The sequence below is a fragment of the Mesoplodon bidens genome (genome assembly GCF_964165515.1).
Source record: "Mesoplodon bidens genome assembly, chromosome: 18".
NCBI classification, from domain to species: domain Eukaryota; kingdom Metazoa; phylum Chordata; class Mammalia; order Artiodactyla; family Ziphiidae; genus Mesoplodon; species Mesoplodon bidens.
Window position 1 is genome coordinate 42,644,966 of NC_138175.1, and position 19,608 is coordinate 42,664,573.

General features: G+C 37.7%; 1 protein-coding gene across 5 annotated transcripts in view; it reads left to right on the forward strand.

The window, feature by feature from the left end:
- The window catches only part of ZNF507 (zinc finger protein 507), a 47,193-nt gene extending 31,147 nt beyond the window's left edge, over window positions 1-16,046 (forward strand). For all 5 annotated transcript variants that reach the window (XM_081215259.1, XM_081215262.1, XM_081215258.1 and 2 more), the window contains 2 exons: window positions 11,919-12,053; window positions 12,191-16,046. In XM_081215259.1, the coding sequence (XP_081071385.1) occupies window positions 11,919-12,053; window positions 12,191-12,557 (502 nt within the window). In that variant the 3' untranslated portion in view covers window positions 12,558-16,046. The remainder of the gene's footprint in view (window positions 1-11,918; window positions 12,054-12,190) is intronic.
- Window positions 16,047-19,608: the final 3,562 nt, after the last annotated feature.

A 19,608-nucleotide genomic window follows, 5' to 3' on the forward strand; every position in this document is an offset into this window, starting at 1 on the left:
GGTCCGGGAGGATCCCACATGCCATGGAGTGGCTGGGCCCATGAGCCATGGCTGCTGAGCCTGCACGTCCGGAGCCTCTCCGGAGCTCCACAGTGGGAGAGGCCGCAACAGTGAGAGGCCCATGTACCACAAAAAAAAAAAAAAAAAAAAAAATTGTAAATTTTTTTGTGTGATTTCTTCCTTGACCCATGTGTTATGTATAAGTGTGTTGTTTAATCTCCAAGTATTTTGAGATTTTCCAATTATCCTTCTGTGACGGATTTCTAGTTTCATTTTGGTCTGAGAGCAGACACTGCATGATTTCTATTCTTTTAAATCTGTTAAGGTGTGTTTTTTGGCCCAGAATGTTGTCTATCTTGGTGAATATTTCATGTGTGTTTGAGAAGAATGTGTATTCTGCTGTTGTTGAATGAAGTAGTCTGTAGATGTCTGTTATATCCAGTTGATTGATGGGGGTGAGTTCAGCTATGTCCTTACTGATTTTTCTGCCTGCTGGATGTGTCCATTCCTGATAGAGGGGTGTTTAATACTCCAAATACAATAGTAGTTCATTTATTTCTCCTTGCAGTTTTGTCAGTTTTTTGCCTTACATATTTTTACACTCGGTTGTTAGACACATTCATGCTAAGGATCATTATGCCTTCTTGGAGAAATGACCCCTTTGTCATTATGTAATGCACCTTTTTACCCCTAATAACTTCCCTTACTCTCAAGTCTGCTCTGTCTGAAATGAATATAGCTATTCCTGCTTTCTTTTGAAGAGTGTTAATGTGGTATATCTATGTCAATCCATTTACTTTTCATTGATATGTGTCTTTATAAAGTGGGTTTCTTATAGACAACATATAGTTGGGTCTTGTTCTTTATTCACTCTGCCATTCTCCATCTTTTAATTGGTGTATTTAGACCATTGACGTTTAAAATGATGATTGATATAGTTGAATTTATAGCTACCGTATTTATTACTGTTTTCTATTTGTTTTCTATTGTTCTTTTTTTTTTTTTTTTTTACTCTTCTGCCTTTTGTGGTTTTCACTGAGCATGTTATATGATTCCATTTTCTCTCCTTTCTTAGCATATCAGGTATACTTCATTTTTTACTTTTTATTAATGGTTTCCCTAGCATTTGGCATATACATTTAAAGCTAATCAAAATCCACCTTCAAGTAACAATATACTGGCTTCATGGGTAGTCCAGGTACATTATAATAAAATAACCTAATTCTTCTCTTCCATCCCTTGCATCACTTCTTTCATTCATTTCACTTATACATAAGCGTGTGTGTGTGCGTACGCACATACATAATCATACATAAGCATACAAAATCGGATACATTGTTGCCATTATTATTTTGAACAAACTGTTATCTCTCAGATCAATTAAAAATAGGGACTTCCCTGGTGGTCCGGTGGTTAAGACTTCACCTTCCAGTGCAGGGGGTGCGGGTTCAATCCCTGGTCGGGGAGCTAAGATCCCACAGGCCTCCTGGCCAACAAACCAAAACATAAAACAGAAGCAATATTGTAACAAGTTCAATAAAGACTTTAAAAATGGTCCACATTAAAAAAAAAAGTCTGAAAGAAATGGGAGAGAGGATCTTCAAGATGATGCAAGAGTAAGATGGGAGATCACCTTCCTCCCCACAAATACATCAGAAGTATATCTACATGTGGAACAACCCCTACAGAACACCTACTGAACACTGGCAGAAGACCTCAGACCTCCCAAAAGGTAAGAAACTCCCCACATACCTGGGTGGGGTAAAAGAAAAAGGAAAAAACAGAGACAAAAGAATAGGGATGGGACCTGCACCAGTGGGAGGGAGCTGTGAAGGAGGAAAGGTTTCCACACACTAGGAATCCCCTTCGCAGGCAGAGACTGCGGGTGGAGGACAGGGGAAGCTTCAGAGCCATGGAGGAGAGCACAGCAACAGGTGTGGAGGGCAAAGCGGAAAGATTGCGGCACAGAGGATCGGTGCCGGCTAGCTCTCACCAGCCTGAGAGGCTTGTCTGCTCACCCGCTGGGAAGGGTGGGGGCTGGGAGCTGAGGCTCAGGCTTCCTTCGGATACCAGGGAGAGGACTGGGGTTGGCTGCGTGAACACAGCCTGAAGGGGGCTGCTGCGCCACAGCTAGCCAGGAGGGAGTCCGGGAAAAGGTCTGCAGCTGCCGAAGAGGCAAGAGACTTTTTCTTGCCTCTTTGTTTCCTGGTGCGTGAGGAGAGGGGATTAAGAGCGCCGCTTAAACGAGCTCCAGAGACAGGCGCGAGCCGTGGCTATCAGCGTGCACCCCAGAGACAGGCATGAGACAATAAAGCTGCCGCTGCAGCCACCAAGAAGCCTGTGTGCAAGCACAGGTCACTATCCATACTTCCCCTCCCGGGAGCCTGTGCAGCCTGCCGCTGCCAGGGTCCCATGATCCAGGGACAACTTCCCCAGGAGAACACATGGTGCCTCAGGCTGTTGCAACATCAGGCTGGCCTCTGCCACCACAGGCTCGCCCCATATTCCATACCCCTCCCTCCCCCCGGCCTGAGTGAGCCAGAGCCCCCAAATCAGCTGCTCCTTTAACCCCATCCTCTCTGAGCGGGAACAGATGCCCTCAGGCAACCTACACACAGAGACGGGGCCAAATCCAAAGCTGAACCCCAGGAGCTGTGCGAACAAAGAAGAGAAAGGGAAATCTCTCCCAGCAGCCTCAGGAGCAGTGGATTAAATCTCCACAATCAACTTGATATACCCGGCATCTGTGGAATACCTGAATAGACAACGAATCATCCCAAATTGAGGCAGTGGACTTTGGGCGCAATTATATATATTTTTTCCCTTTTTCTCTTTTTGTCAGTGTGTATGTGTGTGCTTCTGTGTGTGATTTTGTCTATATAGCTTTGCTTTTACCATTTGTCCTAGGGTTCTGTCTGTCCAGTTTTTTTTGTTTTATAGTTTTTAGTGCTTGTTATCATTGGTGAATTTGTTTTTTGGTTTGGTTGCTCTCCTCTTTCTTTCACTTTTTTTTAATTTTTAATAATTTTATTTTTTATTTTAATAATTTTATTTTTTTCTTTCTTTCTTTTTTTTCCTCCCTTTTATTCTGAGCCATGTGGATGACAGGGTCTTGGTGCTCCGGCCAGGTGTCAGGGCTGTGCCTCTGAGGCAGGAGAGCCAAGTTCAGGACACTAGTCCACCAGAGACCTCCCAGCTCCACATGATATCAACCGAAGAAAATCTCCCAGAGATCTCCATCTCAACGCCAAGACCCAGCTCCACTCAGCAACCAGCAAGCTACAGTGCTGGACACCCTGTGCCAAACAACTAGCAAGACAGGAACACAACCCCACCCATTAGCAGAGAGGCTGCCTAAAATCATAATAAGGTTACAGACACCCCAAAACACACCACCAGACGCAGACCTGCCCACCAGAAGGACAAGTTCCAGCCTCATCCACCAGAACACAGGCACTAGTCTCTTCCACCAGGAATCCTACACAACCCACTGAACCAACCTTAGCCACTGGGGGCAGACTCCAAAAACAACGGGAACTATGAACCTGCAGCCTCAGAAAAGGAGACCCCAAACACAGTAAGTTAAGCAAAATGAGAAGACAGAAACAGCAGATGAAGGAGCAAGGTAAAAACCCACCAGACCTAAGAAATGAAGAGGAAATAGTCTACCTGAAAAAGAGTTCAGAATGATAGTAAAGATGATCCAAAATCTTGCAATTAGAATGGAGAAAATACAATAAACGTTTAACAAGAACCTAGAAGAACTAAAGAGCAAACAAACAATGATGAACAGCACAATAAATTAATTCCCTAGAAGGCATCAGTAGCAGAATAACTGAGGCAGAAGAACAGATAAGTGACCTGGAAGATAAAATAGTGGATATAACTACTGCAGAGCAGAATAAAGAAAAAAGAATGAAAAGAATTGAGGACAGTCTCAGAGACCTCTGGGACAACATTAAATGCACCAACATTCGAATTATAGGGGTCCCAGAAGAAGAAGAGAAAAAGAAAGGGACTGAGAAAATATTTGAAGAGATTATAGTTGAAAACTTACCTAATATGGGAAAGGAAATAGTTAATCAAGTCCAGGAAGCACAGAGTCCCATACAGGATATATCCAAGGAGAAACATGCCAAGACACATATTAGTCAAACTATCAAAAATTAAACACAAAAAAAATATTAAAAGCAGCAAGGGAAAGACAACAAATAACATACAAGAGAATCCCCATAAGGTTAACAGTGGATCTTTCAGCAGAAACTCTGCAAGCCAGAAGGGAGTGGCAGGACATATTTAAAGTGATGAAAGGGAAAAAATCCTACAACCAAGATTACCCAGCAAGGATCTCATTCAGATTTGACGGAGAAATGAAAACCTTTACAGACAACCAAAGCTAAGAGAATTCAGCACCACCAAACCAGCTTTACAGCAAATACTAAAGTAACTTCTCTAGGCAGGAAACGCAAGAGAAGGAAAAGACCTACAATAACAAACCCAAAACAATTAAGAAAATGGTAATAGGAACATACATATTGATAATTACCTTAAATGTAAATGGATTAAATGCTCCAACCAAAAGACATAGACTGGCTGAAAGAATACAGAAACAAGACCCGTATATATGCTGTCTACAAGAGACCCACTTCAGACCTAGGGACACATGCAGACTGAAAGTGAGGGGATGGAAAAAGATATTCCATGCAAATGGAAATCAAAACAAAGCTAGAGGGGCTTCCGTGGTGGCGCAGTGGTTGTGAGTCCGCCTGCCGATGCAGGTGACACAGGTTCGTGCCTCGCCCCGGGAAGATCCTACATGCCACAGATCGGCTAGGCCCGTGAGCCATGGCCGCTGAGCCTGAACGTACCGAGCCTGTGCTCCGCAACGGGAGAGGCCACAACAGTGAGAGGCCCACATACCGCAAAAAAAAAAAAAAAAAAAAAAAAAAAGCTGGAGGACCACTTCTCATATCAGGTAAAATAGACTTTAAAACAAAGACTACTACAAGAGACAAGTACACTACATAATGATCAAGGGATCAATCCAAGAAGAAGATACAACAATTGTAAACATTTATGCACCCAACATAGGAGCACCGCAATACATAAGGCAAATGCTAACAGCCATAAAAGGGGAAATCGACAGTAAAACAATCATAGTAGGGGACTTTAACAGCCCATTTTCACCAATGGACAGATCATCCAAAATGAAAATTAATAAGGAAACACAAGCTTTAAATGATACATTAAGCAAGATGAACTTAACTGATATTTATAGAACATTCCATCCAAAAACAACAGAATACACTTTCTTCTCAAGTGCTCATGGAACATTCTCCAAGATAGATCATATCTTGGGTCACAAATCAAGCCTTGGTAAATTTAAGAAAATTGAAATCCTATCAAGTATCTTTTCCGGCCACAATGCTATGAGACTAGATATCAATTACAGGAAAAAAATCTGTATACAATACAAACAATACAAATACATGGAGGCTAAGCAATATGTAATAGCCAAGAGATCACTGAAGAGATCAAAGAGGAAATCAAAAAATACCTAGAAACAAATGACAATGAAAACACGACACAAAACCTATGTGATGCAGCAAAAGCAGTCCTAAGAGGGAAGTTTATAGCAATACAATCCTACCTTAAGAAACAAGAAACATCTCAAATGAACAACCTAACCTTACACCTAAAGCAATTAGAGAAAGAAGAAAAAAAACCCAAAGTTAGCAGAAGGAAGGGAATCATAAAGATCAGATCAGAAATGAAAAAGAAATGAAGGAAACAATAGCAGAGATCAATAAAACTAAAAGCTGGTTCTTTGAGAAGATAACCAAAATTGATAAACCATTAGCCAGACTCAGCAAGAAAAAAAGGGAGAAGACTCAATAGAATTAGTAATGAAAAAGGAGAAGTAAAAACTGACACTGCAGAAATACAAAGGATCATGAGAGATTATTACAAGCAACTATACGCCAATAAAGTGGACAACCTAGAAGAAATGGACAAATTCTTAGAAAAGCACAACCTTCCAAGACTGGACCGGGAAGAAATAGAACATATAAACAGACCAATCACAAGCACTGAAACTGTGATTAAAAATCTTCCAACAAACCAAAGCCCGGGACCAGATGGCTTCACAGGCGAATTCTATCAAACATTTAGAGAAGAGTTGACACCTATCCTTCTCAAACTCTTCCAGAATATAGCAGGGGGAGGAACACTTCCAAACTCATTCTACGAGGCCACCATCACCCTGATACCAAACCAGACAAAGATGTCACAAAGAAAACTACAGGCCAATATCACTGATGAACATAGATGCAAAAATCTTCAACAAAATACTAGCAAAGAGAATCCAACAGCACATTAAAAGGATCATACACCATGATCAAGTGGGGTTTATCCCAGGAATGCAAGAATTCTTCAATATATGCAAATCAATCAATGTGATACACCATATTAAATTGAATAATAAAAACCATATGATCATCTCAATAGATGCAGAAAAAGCTTTCGACAAAATTCAACACCCATTTATGATAAAAACCCTCCAGAAAGTAGGCATAGAGGGAACTTACCTCAGCATAACAAATGCCATATATAACAAACCCATAGCCAACATGGTCCTCAATGGTGAAAAACTAAAACCATTTCCACTAAGATAAGAAACAAGACAAGGTTGCCCACTCTCACCACTGTTATTCAACGTTATTTTGGAAGTTTTAGCCACAGCAATCAGAGAAGAAAAGGAAAAAATATAAATCGGAAAAGAAGTAAAGCAGTCACTGTTTGCAGATGACATGATACTATACATAGGCAATCCTAAAGATGCTACCAGAAAACTACTAGAGCAAATCAGTGAATTTGGTAAAGTAGCAGGATACAAGATTCACAGAAATCTCTTGCATTCCTATACACTAATGATGAAAAATCTGAAAGTGAAATTAAGGTAACACTGCTATTTACCATTGCAACAAAAATAATGAAATACCTAGGAATAAACCTACCTAAGGAGACAAAAGACCTGTATGCAGAAAACTATAAGACACTGATGAAAGAAATTAAAGATGATACAAATAGGTGGAGACGTATACCCTGATCTTGGATAGGAAGAATCAACATTGTGAAAATGACTAGACTAGCCAAATTAATCTACAGATTCAATGCAGTCCCTATCAAACTAGCACTGGCATTATTCCCAGAACTAGAACAAAAAAATTCACAATTTGTATGGAAACACAAAAGACCCTGAATAGCCAAAGCAATCTTGAGAAAGAAATACGGAGCTGGAGGAATCAGGCTCCCTGACTTCAGACTATGTTACAAAGGTGCAGGAATCAAGACAGTATGGTACTGGCACCAAAACAGAAATAGATCAACGGAAGAGGATAGAAAGCCCAGAGATAAACCCATGCACATATGGTCATCTTATCTTTGATAAAGGAGGCAAGAATATACAATGGAGAAAAGACAGCCTCTTTAATAAGTGGTGCTGGGAAAACTGGACAGCTACATGTAAAAGAATAAAATTAGAACACTCCCGAACACCAAACACAAAAATAAACTCAAAATGGACTAAAGACCTAAATGTAAGGCCAGACACTATCAAACTCTTAGAGGAAAACATAGGCAAAACACTCTATGACATAAATCACAGCAAGATCATTTTTGACCCCCCTCCTAGAGAAATGGAAGTAAAAGCAAAAATAAACAAATGGGGCCTAATGAAACTTCAAAGCTTTTGCACGGCAAAGGAAACCATAAACAAGACGAAAAGACAACCCTCAGAATGGGAGAAAATATTTGCAAATGAAGCAACTAACAAGGGATTAATCTCCAAAATTTACAAGCAGCTCATGCAGCTCAACATGACAAAAACAACCCAATCCAAAAATGGGCAGAAGACCAAAATAGACATTTCTCCAAAGAAGATATACAGATTGCCAACAAACACATGAAAGAATGCTCAACATCACTAATCATCAGAGAAATGCAAATCAAAACTACAGTGAGATATCACCTCACACCAGTCAGAATGGCCATCATGAAAAAATCTACAAATAGTAAATGCTGGAGAGAGTGTAGAGAAAAAGGAACCCTCTTGCACTGTTGGTGGGAATGTAAGTTGATACACCCACTATGGAGAACAGTATGGACGTTCCTTAGAAAACTAAAAATAGAACAACCATACAACCCAGCAATCCCATTACTGGACATATACCCTGAGAAAACCATAATTCAACAGGAGTCGTGTACCACAATGTTCATTGCAGCTCTATTTACAATAGCCAGGACATGGAAGCAACCTAAGTGTCCATCAACAGATGAATGGATAAAGAAGATGTGGCACGCATATACAATGGAATATTACTCAGCCAGAAAAAGAAACGAAATTGCGTTATTTGTAGTGAGGTGGATGGACCTAGAGTCCGTCATACAAAGTGAAGTAAGTCAGAAAGAGAAAAACAAATACCGTATGCTAACACATACATATGGAATCTTAAAAAAATAAATAAGTAATGGTCATGAAGAACCTAGGGGCAGGATGGCAGTAAAGATGCAGACCTACTAGAGAATGGACTTGAGGACACGGGGAGGGGGAAGAGTAAGCTGGGACAAAGTGAGAGTGGCATGGACATACATACACTACCAAATGTAAAATAGATAGCTAGTTGGAAGCAGCCACATGGCACAGGGAGATCAGCTCGGTGCTTTGTGACCACCTAGAGGGGTGGAATCGGGAGGGTGGGAGGGAGGGAGATGGAAGAGGGAAGAGATACAGGGATATATGTATATGTATAACTGATTCATTTTGTTATAAAGCAGAAACTAACACACCATTGTAAAGCAATTATACTCCAATAAAGATGTATAAAAAACTTTATAAATAAATATAAATAAAAGCCTTTATTTTATCTTTCTTATACCTTAGCTGATGTTTTTCCTTTCTTTGTGTGGATCCAAGTTTCCTTTTTTAAATTAGTTTATTTATTTATTTTTGGCTGCGTTGGGTCTTCATTGCTGCGTGCGGACCTTCTCTAGTTGTGCAAGCAGGGGCCGCTCTTCGTTGCAGTATGTGGGCTTCTCATTGCAGTGGCTTCTCTGTTGCCGAGCATGGGCTGGAGGTATTCGGGCTTCAGTAGTTGTGGCTTACAGGCTTAGCTGCTCTGTGGCATGTGGGATCTTCCTGGACCAGAGATCAAACCCATGTACCCTGCATTGGCAGGCGGATTCTTAACCACTGCACCACCAAGGAAATCCCCAAGTTTCTTGATCTATATCACTTGCCTTCTCTCTAAAGAACTTCTTTAACATTTCTTACAAGACAGGTCTACTAGCAACAAATTTCTTCAATTTTTGTTTGTCTGAGAAGGTCTTTATTCTCACTTTTTAAAAAATTTTTACTTATTTATGTATTTATTTATTTGGTTGTGCCGGGTGTTAGTTGCAGCACGTGGGCTCCTTGTTGCAGCATGCGGACTCTTAATTGTGTCCTGCATGTGGAATCTAGTCATTATTGTTTAAAGTATTTCTTCTGTTCCTTTCTCTCTTCTTCTTGTATTCCCATTACACATAGATTATACCTTTTGTAATTTTCCCTTTTGTGATTGTATATTCTGTTTTGTTTTTTCCAGTCCTTTTTTTTGTTTGCTTTCTAGTTTTGGAGGTTTCTATCTATTGAGATATCCTCAAGCTTAGAGATTCTTTCCTCAGATGTATCCAGTCCACTAATAGGCCCCATCATAGGCACTCTTCATTTCTGTTATGTATTTTTTATCTCTTTTTGGTTCTGATCTCTTTGATTTCTTTTTGGTTCTTTCTTAGAATTTCCATCTCTCTGCTTTCATTGCTCATCTGTTTTCCCAGGCTGTATGTTTTATTCATTGGAGCTCTTAGGATATTAATCATAATTGTTTTAAACCACCAGTCTGATAATTCCATCATCCTGCTATATCTGACTCTTGTTTCTTTGCTTGCTCTGTCTCTTCAGCTTTGGTGTTTGCCTTTTAGTATGTCTTGTAATTTTTTCTTGATAGTCAGGTATGATGTACTGGGTAAAAGGCACTGCTGTAGATAGGCCTTTAGAAATATGGTTGTTAAAAGTAGGGGGAGAGGAAATGTTCTGTAGTCCATAACTAGATCTCAGTTTTTTAGTAAGCCTGTGTCTCTGGGCTGTGAACTGTACTTTGCAATCCCCTCCCTCCCCAATCCTTGGTGGACAAGATAGCTGGAGTGGGCTGGAGTTGGGTATTTCCTTCCCTCCGGTCAGATATGCTCTGATAAAACTCCAGTAGGTTAGGCTCTGGTTAAATAATTTCTCCTGAGAATAGACCTTGCTAAGAACAGAATGTTCTGGGACTTTTGTGATGTCCAGCAGTTAAGACTCCATGCTTCCACTGCAGGGGGCACAGGTTCAATCCCTGGTGGGGGAACTAAGATCCCACATGCTGCGTGGTGTGCCCCCCACCCCCACCAAAACAAACAAAAGAACAGAATGCTCTGGCATATTCCAAAGTGGTTCTTTTAGTCCTCTGCTGATTGTCTTGTTGTGAGGAAGAGTTCAGGTAAGTTACCTGATTTTTGTTAAGTTTGTAATTATTTAATAAAAATGTCTTTTTAAAAGTATGTTTTCAGTTTCCTAAAAAGATAAACATAATTCTGCTCTTAGGTATTTACCCAAATGACGACAACTTATATTCACACGAAAACCACACATAAATGTTTAATAAAAGCTTTATTCATAATTGCCAAAACTTAGAAGCAACTAGATGTCCTTCAGTAGAGAAATGGATAAACAAACTGGTACATTCATACAATGGAATATTTAGCGATAGGAGGGGGGAAAAGAGCTCTCAAGCCATGAAAAGACATGGAAGAACTTTAAATGCAAATGGAAAGGGGAAAGAAACCAGTCTGAAAAGGCTATATACTGTATGATTCCAACTATTATGTGACATTCTAGAAAAGGCAAAACTATGGAGACAGTAAAAGAATCGGTGGTTCCCAGGGATTGGGGGAAGGGAGGGATGAATCGGTGGAGCACAGAGGATATTTAGGGTTGGGAAATTATTCAGCACGATATTATAATGATAGATTCATGGCATAATGCATTTATTAAAATACATAGAACTGTACAACACAGTGAGCCCTAATGTAAACTGTAGACTCTAGTTAATAATAATGTATCAATATTTCATTAAATGTAACAAATATTCCACACTGATGCAAGATGTTAGTAACAGGAGGAACTGTATGCAGGGGAGAGAGTGGGTAAACCTTAAACATGCTCTAAAAAAATAGTCCGTTAATTTTTTTTAACTACTTCATTCAGTTCAGATTTTACAAAGTGTACCCAATTATGTGAAACAATTATTATTTTGAATAGAAACTTTAAGATTACTAATTATCTGTTTTACTTATGAAATCTAAATTGTTGAAGCATTTCAGGACTACTTACATTTTCTATGAATCTGTAAGCACAGAGTTCATGTTGAAAAGTATTTAATTCTTTTCTGCTTTCTTAAGAAATAGAGTGGTATAGAGTATTGATTTTGTGTATTTGTGTATGTGGGTGTTGTTAAATAATATAGAGCAAGGATTTTTCATATTACTATATTAGAAATCTTTCCAAATACTGTAATAGCTAAAGTAATTTGGGATGTTTGTCGTGATTCTTATAAATTCTTTATAATGTAAAATACTCTATTTCATTGATTCTGAGATATCCACCCTAGGACATTTTAGCCTCTGAAATCCATATGTCTCTTAAAATCAGTGGCATCTTAGATTCAATGAAATGTGATGTCTAATAAGTCTTCAGGAGAATAAATTTAATAATTGTTACAGAATCATTGTAATTACTAAAAATGATATGGGATCATCTGATTTACTTCATATTTATCTTTCAGATGCTCTTTGTGTGGGTATGTGTGCAGCCATCCTCCTTCTTTGAAGTCTCATATGTGGAAGCATGCCAGTGACCAAAATTATAACTATGAACAAGTAAACAAGGCTATTAATGATGCAATTTCACAAAGTGGCAGGTATTTGATCTTACTGTTATATATAAATAGGTTATTGTTTATAATTATATACGCATTATATATAAAGTTAGGATTATATCTACTAGTCTGCATTATAACCAACTCAAGGTTTGATGTGTTTTCTTTTGTTTTTTAAGAGTTCAGGGGAAATCCTCCGGAAAGACTGTATTAAACAGCAGTGAAGAAAGAGCCGATTCTCTCACTGGAAGTTCAGAAAATTTGGTGTCATCCTCAGAGCTTATTTCCCAGGCTCCCAGTGAAGTCGTAGGTACCAGCGAGAATGAGAAACTAAACCCTACAAGTAATACCTCACATAGTTTAGAAAAAAACTCCAGTCTGGCCCCTCCTGGCGTGGAGTATTGCGTTTTACTCTTCTGTTGTTGTATTTGTGGTTTCGAGTCTACCAGCAAAGAAAATCTTTTGGATCATATGAAGGAGCATGAGGGTGAAATTGTAAACATCATCCTAAATAAGGACCACAACACAAGTCTAAACACAAATTAGGTGGAGTAGTTATCTGAAGAGGAAAACAGCAGAAGAGGAATCCTTTAAACCACAGTTTGCCCTTTGTGCTGTCCAATAACTTACTAGGCACAGAAGAAATAGTTGGTGTGATTTTTGAAGAAATCACAGATGTGACTTTGGAACGAAATTTGTAATGTAGTAAAAGGAATTCCAAATGGATAAGGGGTAATAATATTTAAGCATTTTGAGTGAGGAGAAGTGGGTTGAGGAGGCAGCAAAGATGTACTCTTATCATAACCCTCTGTTACCTCTTAGTTTAAGTGTATTTATTATTAAAAGCTTGTTATAGTGTAGAAATGCAAGCAAAAGAGTTAAGAAAGGGCTTTTCAGGAACTATTCTAAAACTTACTGTTACGAAAGTGTCACAATCTTAAGCGGAGCTTAATTTTCTTCATTCTCAATTTTGACATGAATGACAACCCTCTTGTGAGAAATGGGAGGCACATGTCTGAGGGATTTTTGGTATCAACAAAGGAAAGAAGAGATCATTACAGGGCTTTGAGATGATCAACCTAAATCTTCAGCCAGATTGATAGGAACAAATCATATACTCAATCTGAGATATATTACTTTACTCTTTAGAAAGAAAAAAGAAAGAAAAGAGACCTCTAAATCCAAATCTAGATTGTAAATAGGCGTTTACAAAGTAAATTATTGTCTTAAATTTACAGTGAATGTCTTGTGGGCAAAGGAGAAAAGAGGTGAATTCCCACCAGCCTCAAACCAAATCTCAAGGTTCATAAAAATGGTGACTGGTTGAGCACGGTGCACTTCTCAGAGGTTCTTTTCAGAGTGTTGATGGAACACCCCAGCTTCTCAATAGTTACATGGGCCTTCTAATCCACTCTTCTAAACTAGACCAAGCTTGTTGTCTAAAAACAACAAAGTAGGAAAAATTGCATTTGCTCATCAGACCTTGGAAGTAGTTTGAACTGTTAAATAAAAATCATTTGTGGGAAGAGGTATGAAATTCAAAAGCCCCTTAAAATGAGTACTACTATTGAGATTTTACTTCCTGGAACTTTTTATTTAGTTATACTTAGCATAAGAGACACAACCAAATGTGGCTAAAATGTAGTAAAAATTCAGGTGGTTTATAAAGCGTTTAATAACAAACAAAAACTATTTGGGTATTTCCTATCCAGGAAATTGTATTTTGTTGGTGTGCAATAGGACACGTGGGAAGCCAACTAAAACTCGCCATCAGATAGATGTAATCTCATTAATTACACATTTGTATTACAGTGTATTTCAAAGAGTGAAAAGAACAGGATTTTTTGGTTTTGCTTTTGTCGTTCTGATCATTTACGTATGCATTGTTCTGTTAATGTCAGTTCTGCCTACAAGTCAAAAGGCGGCCGGTGCACCATGCGGTGCACCGTCTTCATGGTGCTCTTTCTGAACTTGACTCTAACATCTCCTAGAGCTGAGGCTGTGACTCTCATAAAGCTTAGAAAACATCGAAAACAGAATTTCTTGAATAGGATACTCTGTAGACACATTTTAGGAAAGAATTCTCTTCCCAAAGTCCAGGTATGAATTGAATGAATTAACATTTTTAAGATAGCATTAGGAACTATTTAATTGGGGCCAGGTAACCTGAAATACTGTCTGATTTGCGTGTTTTTGTTTTGTTTGTTTTTTATTTGCTTTTTAAAGTCTAATTTGATGATGATATTTGAACAAACAGAGTTGATTGTAACTTTGCAACTCTTTAATTTACGTAGCTTTAGTTTATTTGTGAAAGTTAATCCATTTCTGATAGCTGGTTTTTAAAAGAGAAAATGGATTCATATATACTAAACTATATTCCCCAAATCCACGTGCAGTGGGTTTTCTCATTTTCTCCTGTTTTCAGAATTAAAGCACAGTTATATTTCATTTCAAATTCAAAAATAAACTAAAATATTTTAAATGGTTCCATTATTACTTTATTGTTCCCACTTAGTTTTTTCATTACTGGTAGCTCTGACTCAATGTTTCTTTATAAAAATCTATTATTCTGAAAATTAACAACCTTAGAAGAGTTTTTGTTTTATAAATTTTCCTTGGCTTTAATTTTATATAATCATTTGGAACATACTAATAACCAAAAAACATTCCCAAAATTTCAACAGTGTATTTTTAAATGAACTTTCTTCATTTCCTTAAACTACTTCCATTGATTGTTACTTAAATTTGCCATTTGGAATCATGAATTTAAAATTTCCCTAGCTCATGGGAAAAAATTAACCCAGAAGTTCAGAAGTCTTTAAATATTCATCTGCTTCCAGCCTAAAGTACCTTCAAAAGCTTTCTCTTGGCCTATAGGAGGAACCATATACCAAGGATGTGTGTACCTTCCCATTATGATTTTGAGGCAAGCCTTAAGTTAACCCTCCCCACTAAGAACAACTGAATATGATGAAGACTATATATGCAATTTTAATTATAGAACAGATATTAAAATAATCAGCAGGAATTCCCTTTATAGGAATAACATTTACTGGCACTAGATCTTTTGCCATGTAAAGCTCAGTATTTGTTTTCCCCTCTGAACACTTACAATTCTAAGATTTGACAGTGAAAATAGTTTTTAAAACACTTACTGGATAAGGCAAAGGTGGGGAGGGGGAAGATGATGCATTCTGATCATTATAAATAATACTTTTTCAGGGCTCTATCATTTTCTCTCTTTCTCTAATAATCCAGAATATGGTTGGTATCCCCAGTGTTCTAACAGTACCATGCCTATATTCCAGTTGACCTGTAGACTTCAAGTTCTGTGTCCAGCCAGTGCAGTGTAGTGACACTGACTGAAGCCTTTATTCTAGATCTTTCATCTATTTGAGGTAGCTATCAGTGGCTTTGTTATTATTTTCTTTGTCTTTTCTCACAAAGCAAATGGTGGGCACCTATGTTTACATTGTATCTTCCTGCAGTGTACTTGGCTTGACGAAGACAAGCAGGCTTCTCTTTTGAGACTTATTATATTTTTAGTTTTCATAGACACTTATTTAATCTTTTTTTATTGTACAGCAAGGTGCTCTAAGTAATATTCTATAAAATATATTTAATAGAGATTTGAGTTTGATATTCATGGACATGAATACATGTATTTTTTTAAGAAATAAGTATTGTGTAACACTATGGCATTGCTTCTATAGCCAAAGTCTAAAAACTTCTGGAACACTGACATGTAAAGACTACAGTTAATTCTGACACTGTATCTTATTAAAATAGGATGATTTGCATTTTGTAAAATTATCCTGCACATCAAGCTGCATGCCTTAACGCCTAAAACTCTAGGATTGTTTTCATGGTAGAACAGTTTATCTGTTCAACAAACAGTGAAGCAAGGTCTTAGCGCTACTTTAACTACCTTTGGAAATACTGTACAATGTTAGAATAATTTATTTTGCTTTACAGAAGTTTGTCATGTATTGACTTTAATATTGTATTTTGGTAATAAATTTTTTGTTAAAAACACTTGCCTCTAAGTTTTATTAACAAAAAGTTATATCCATTCTTATTTTGGAAATGTTGATTTAATCACTTAGAAATTTGGATTTAAATAATGAAGAACTTCCCCAGGCTTAAACTAAGGCTTATGATTACCCTTTGGTAACATGTTAAACTATTGATGACTAGCATTAAACTGTGTTACACAAAGGTAATTGAAAAAGCATTTAGATTGTTTTAATCTTTTTAAAAATTCAATCTAGGAACTCTCCTGGTGGCGCAGTGGTTACGAATCCACCTGCCAATGCAGGGGACGTGGGTTCAACCCCTGGTCCGGGAAGATCCCACATACCTCAGAGCAACTAAGCCCACGTGCCACAACTACTGAACCTGCACTCTAGAGCCAATGAGCCACAACTACTGAGCCCGCGCCTAGAGCCCGTGCTCCACAGCAAGAGAAGCCACTGCAATGAGAAGCCCACAAACCACAACGAAGAGTAGCTCCCGCTCCTTCAACTGGAGAAAGCCCACGCACAGCAATGAAGACCCAACGCAGTCAAAAATAAATAAATTAAAATTTTTTAAAAAATTCAATTTTATTTTGTAGTTTTTCTCCTGCTACACAGTTCTTCACTTTATCTTCCAAATCACATCCTTATATGCTTTAAATTCTGATGTAGTCAGAGTGCTAAAGTAGCTCTCTTAACAGCAGTTAGCATTTTGCACTTGCATTGATCCGTTGCATTGGCAAGTGAAGCTAACATCATCTGACTGTATCATTGGTCTAGTTACACATTTGTGCCCTAGAATCCTGGGATACCTTGGCTGCAAGTGTCTGAGGCCAAATATTTCTCCCCAAAAGCTTTAATCCCTTGTCCTATCTCCCCAGGGGCAACATAATTATGTCCTATCTTTTAAGAGCCAAATCCCAACACTGTCACTAACCTCTGGATAGTTGTAGAAATCTCAGCATGAAAGATCCAGAACATGTGCAGTTTGGTAGCCACCAGCCACATGTGGCTATTGAGTACTTGTAATATGACTAGGATGCTAAGTGTATAATATACAACCGTTCTGAAGACATCGTTTTTTTAAAAAGTATCGCAGTAATTTTTTTATATTGATTACTTGTTGAAATGATATTTGGGATATTTTGGTTTAAATAAAATTAATTTCACCTGTTTTTCTATGTAGCTACTATAAAATTTTAAATTGCATATGTGGCTCACATCATTTCTGTTGGACAGTGGTGGTATAGAAGAAGGATTAGTATACTGACAGCCCTTGTTTCAAATCTGGCATGCCATCCATTTTTGTAAATAGTTTTATTGGAACACAGCCACACCCAGTCATTTACATACTGTATATGGCTATTTTTGAGGTACAACAGCAGCACTGAGTAGTTGTTACAAAGACCGTATGCACCACAAAGCCCAAATTATTTACTATCTGCTTAATAGTAAGTCGTTTGATAGAGCTTGTTGACCTGTGACCTAGAACAATGGTATGATCTGTGCTTTAAAGCTCCCAGGAAAAAAAGCTTCTTAGAAAGCTTTATATCGCATTATTTTATAAATATATTATTTCGTCTCCTGTTCTTCTACAGCCCTACTCATAATTTATGACTTAACCTAACTCACTATTTCATCATCTCCACTACTTACGCCAAACACAATTTGTTTAAAATAACAACATAATGAATTAATAAATAATGCCGCTTTTTAAAAGTATTGGTTTTCCTCCTGACAACCTTATGGTGCTGATGGTACCCTCTGCTTCACCCTTTCTGTGATGTGGTCATGCCACCGGCATATCTAACTGCGGTGGGAGGTAACCGTGGCAGCTAATCCACTCAACTGCGGTGACCATTGACTTGCATAATCCAGGATATAAAGAAAAGTCTTAGACACACCTCTTTATAATGAATAACTTGTCTGAGTCTAAAATCAGATTCTGGGGTTGGGTGGCAGTTGTAGTTGGCTTTGATGTAGAACTGTTGCCTAAATTGGCAGATTAAGAAAAAGTCACAGTATTCGCCTACATAGATTCTTCCGAAGCAAGCAGCAAAGATGTAAAATGAACATTTTTGGCCCTATAAATTCTCAGAGGAGTTTCTGTTTTTAATTGGTGCCATACAATAGACAGTATGTTTTGGTTTATATCTTAGAATCCAAATGACTGTAAGATGCTTAAACCATTTCCAGAGTCCTAGATGTGCAGCAAAATCTGGTTTGTGTCTTGTGTTGGGGGACTGTAGACCTCATTTTTCTGGTGATACATTAATATACTGCATCCAGTTTTCTCATTTAGACCATAAAGTGTTTGAAGATTATGACATACTTGGTTTTTATCTATTGATTTTTTTTCTTTTTCCCAGTATGAGTAATTCCTGTTTAAATTGTTTGCCTTACGAAAGTTGATTCTAGTAGATCTTCCTTTGAATTAAAAGTTTAATTTTAGGCATCTAATATAAATTCTTACCATTATAGAACAAAATCATAAGATGTTGGTGGTGTTTCGTTTCCTAACTCAACCACGTTTACACTAGTTGTGTCACTTAATCCAGAGAGTAAAGGCACCATTCGGGACAGTTTGCAAAACTGAATGTAAGACAGGTAGATACTTCCATGATAATGCTGAGGTAGATGCGGCCTTTGTTTGAAAAGGACATGATGTGTTAGGTGGATGGAGTTTTATTTACACAAATCAGAAAATAATAAATCCTTGACCATGAGCTGATAAAATAGACCCAACTATTTTATCTTTCTGATTTCTCAGCTTTATCCTCTGTTAAAAGGAAAAATTAAGAATAATTACCCATGTCATTGCCACTGGTATCAGTAATTGTAAAATTTTTGAGTTATTAATAAAGTATGTCATCTTAAATATGTACACAATAGAAAATTATGACCTGAAGAGACCCTCAACAAAATAAAACAAGTTATTCATTTTTAAATAACCTAATGTTATTTAACCTAATAATCTAATGTTATTTAAAGGCTTAGTGCACATCTCCAGATTTCTGGGTTTTTTCTACTTGTCATTTTATTAATTTTAGTATCCATACTTCAGCAATAATGTGGCTGCATTTTACTGAAATAGACACATCAATCTACATCTTGCTCTTTTTTGTTTATATCTGCAATCCCATTTAAATTTAGTATTTCCAACCACAAAAGGTGTTAGAAAATTCTATTTCAGGCTAATGAGAAAAAGTACAGCAGGATACGGTTCAGATCATAAGCTGTATTTATTTCTGATCCTCTACAGCTCACATTCTACAAAAAAATAGTTATGCTGAAATAATTAAATAATCGTAGGAAACGAGCGGTTTCCAAGTTATCTTCATTTTCCAAGCCCTTCTCCATATGAAGCATGAGAATACAATTGGTGAGGTCATGCCTTTCCATAATGCTAAGATTGGAATCCATGCAGGGTATCACCCTGTAGGTTAAAAAACTCTAAAATGAGGCTCTTCAGAATCTGTGCCCAGCTGGAGCACCCCTGTGCTCCGTGTGCAAACGCTGATAAAGAGGCTCCAGTGTACTATGTGACACTTTTTAAAACTCACTTTGTAATCACAAGAAAA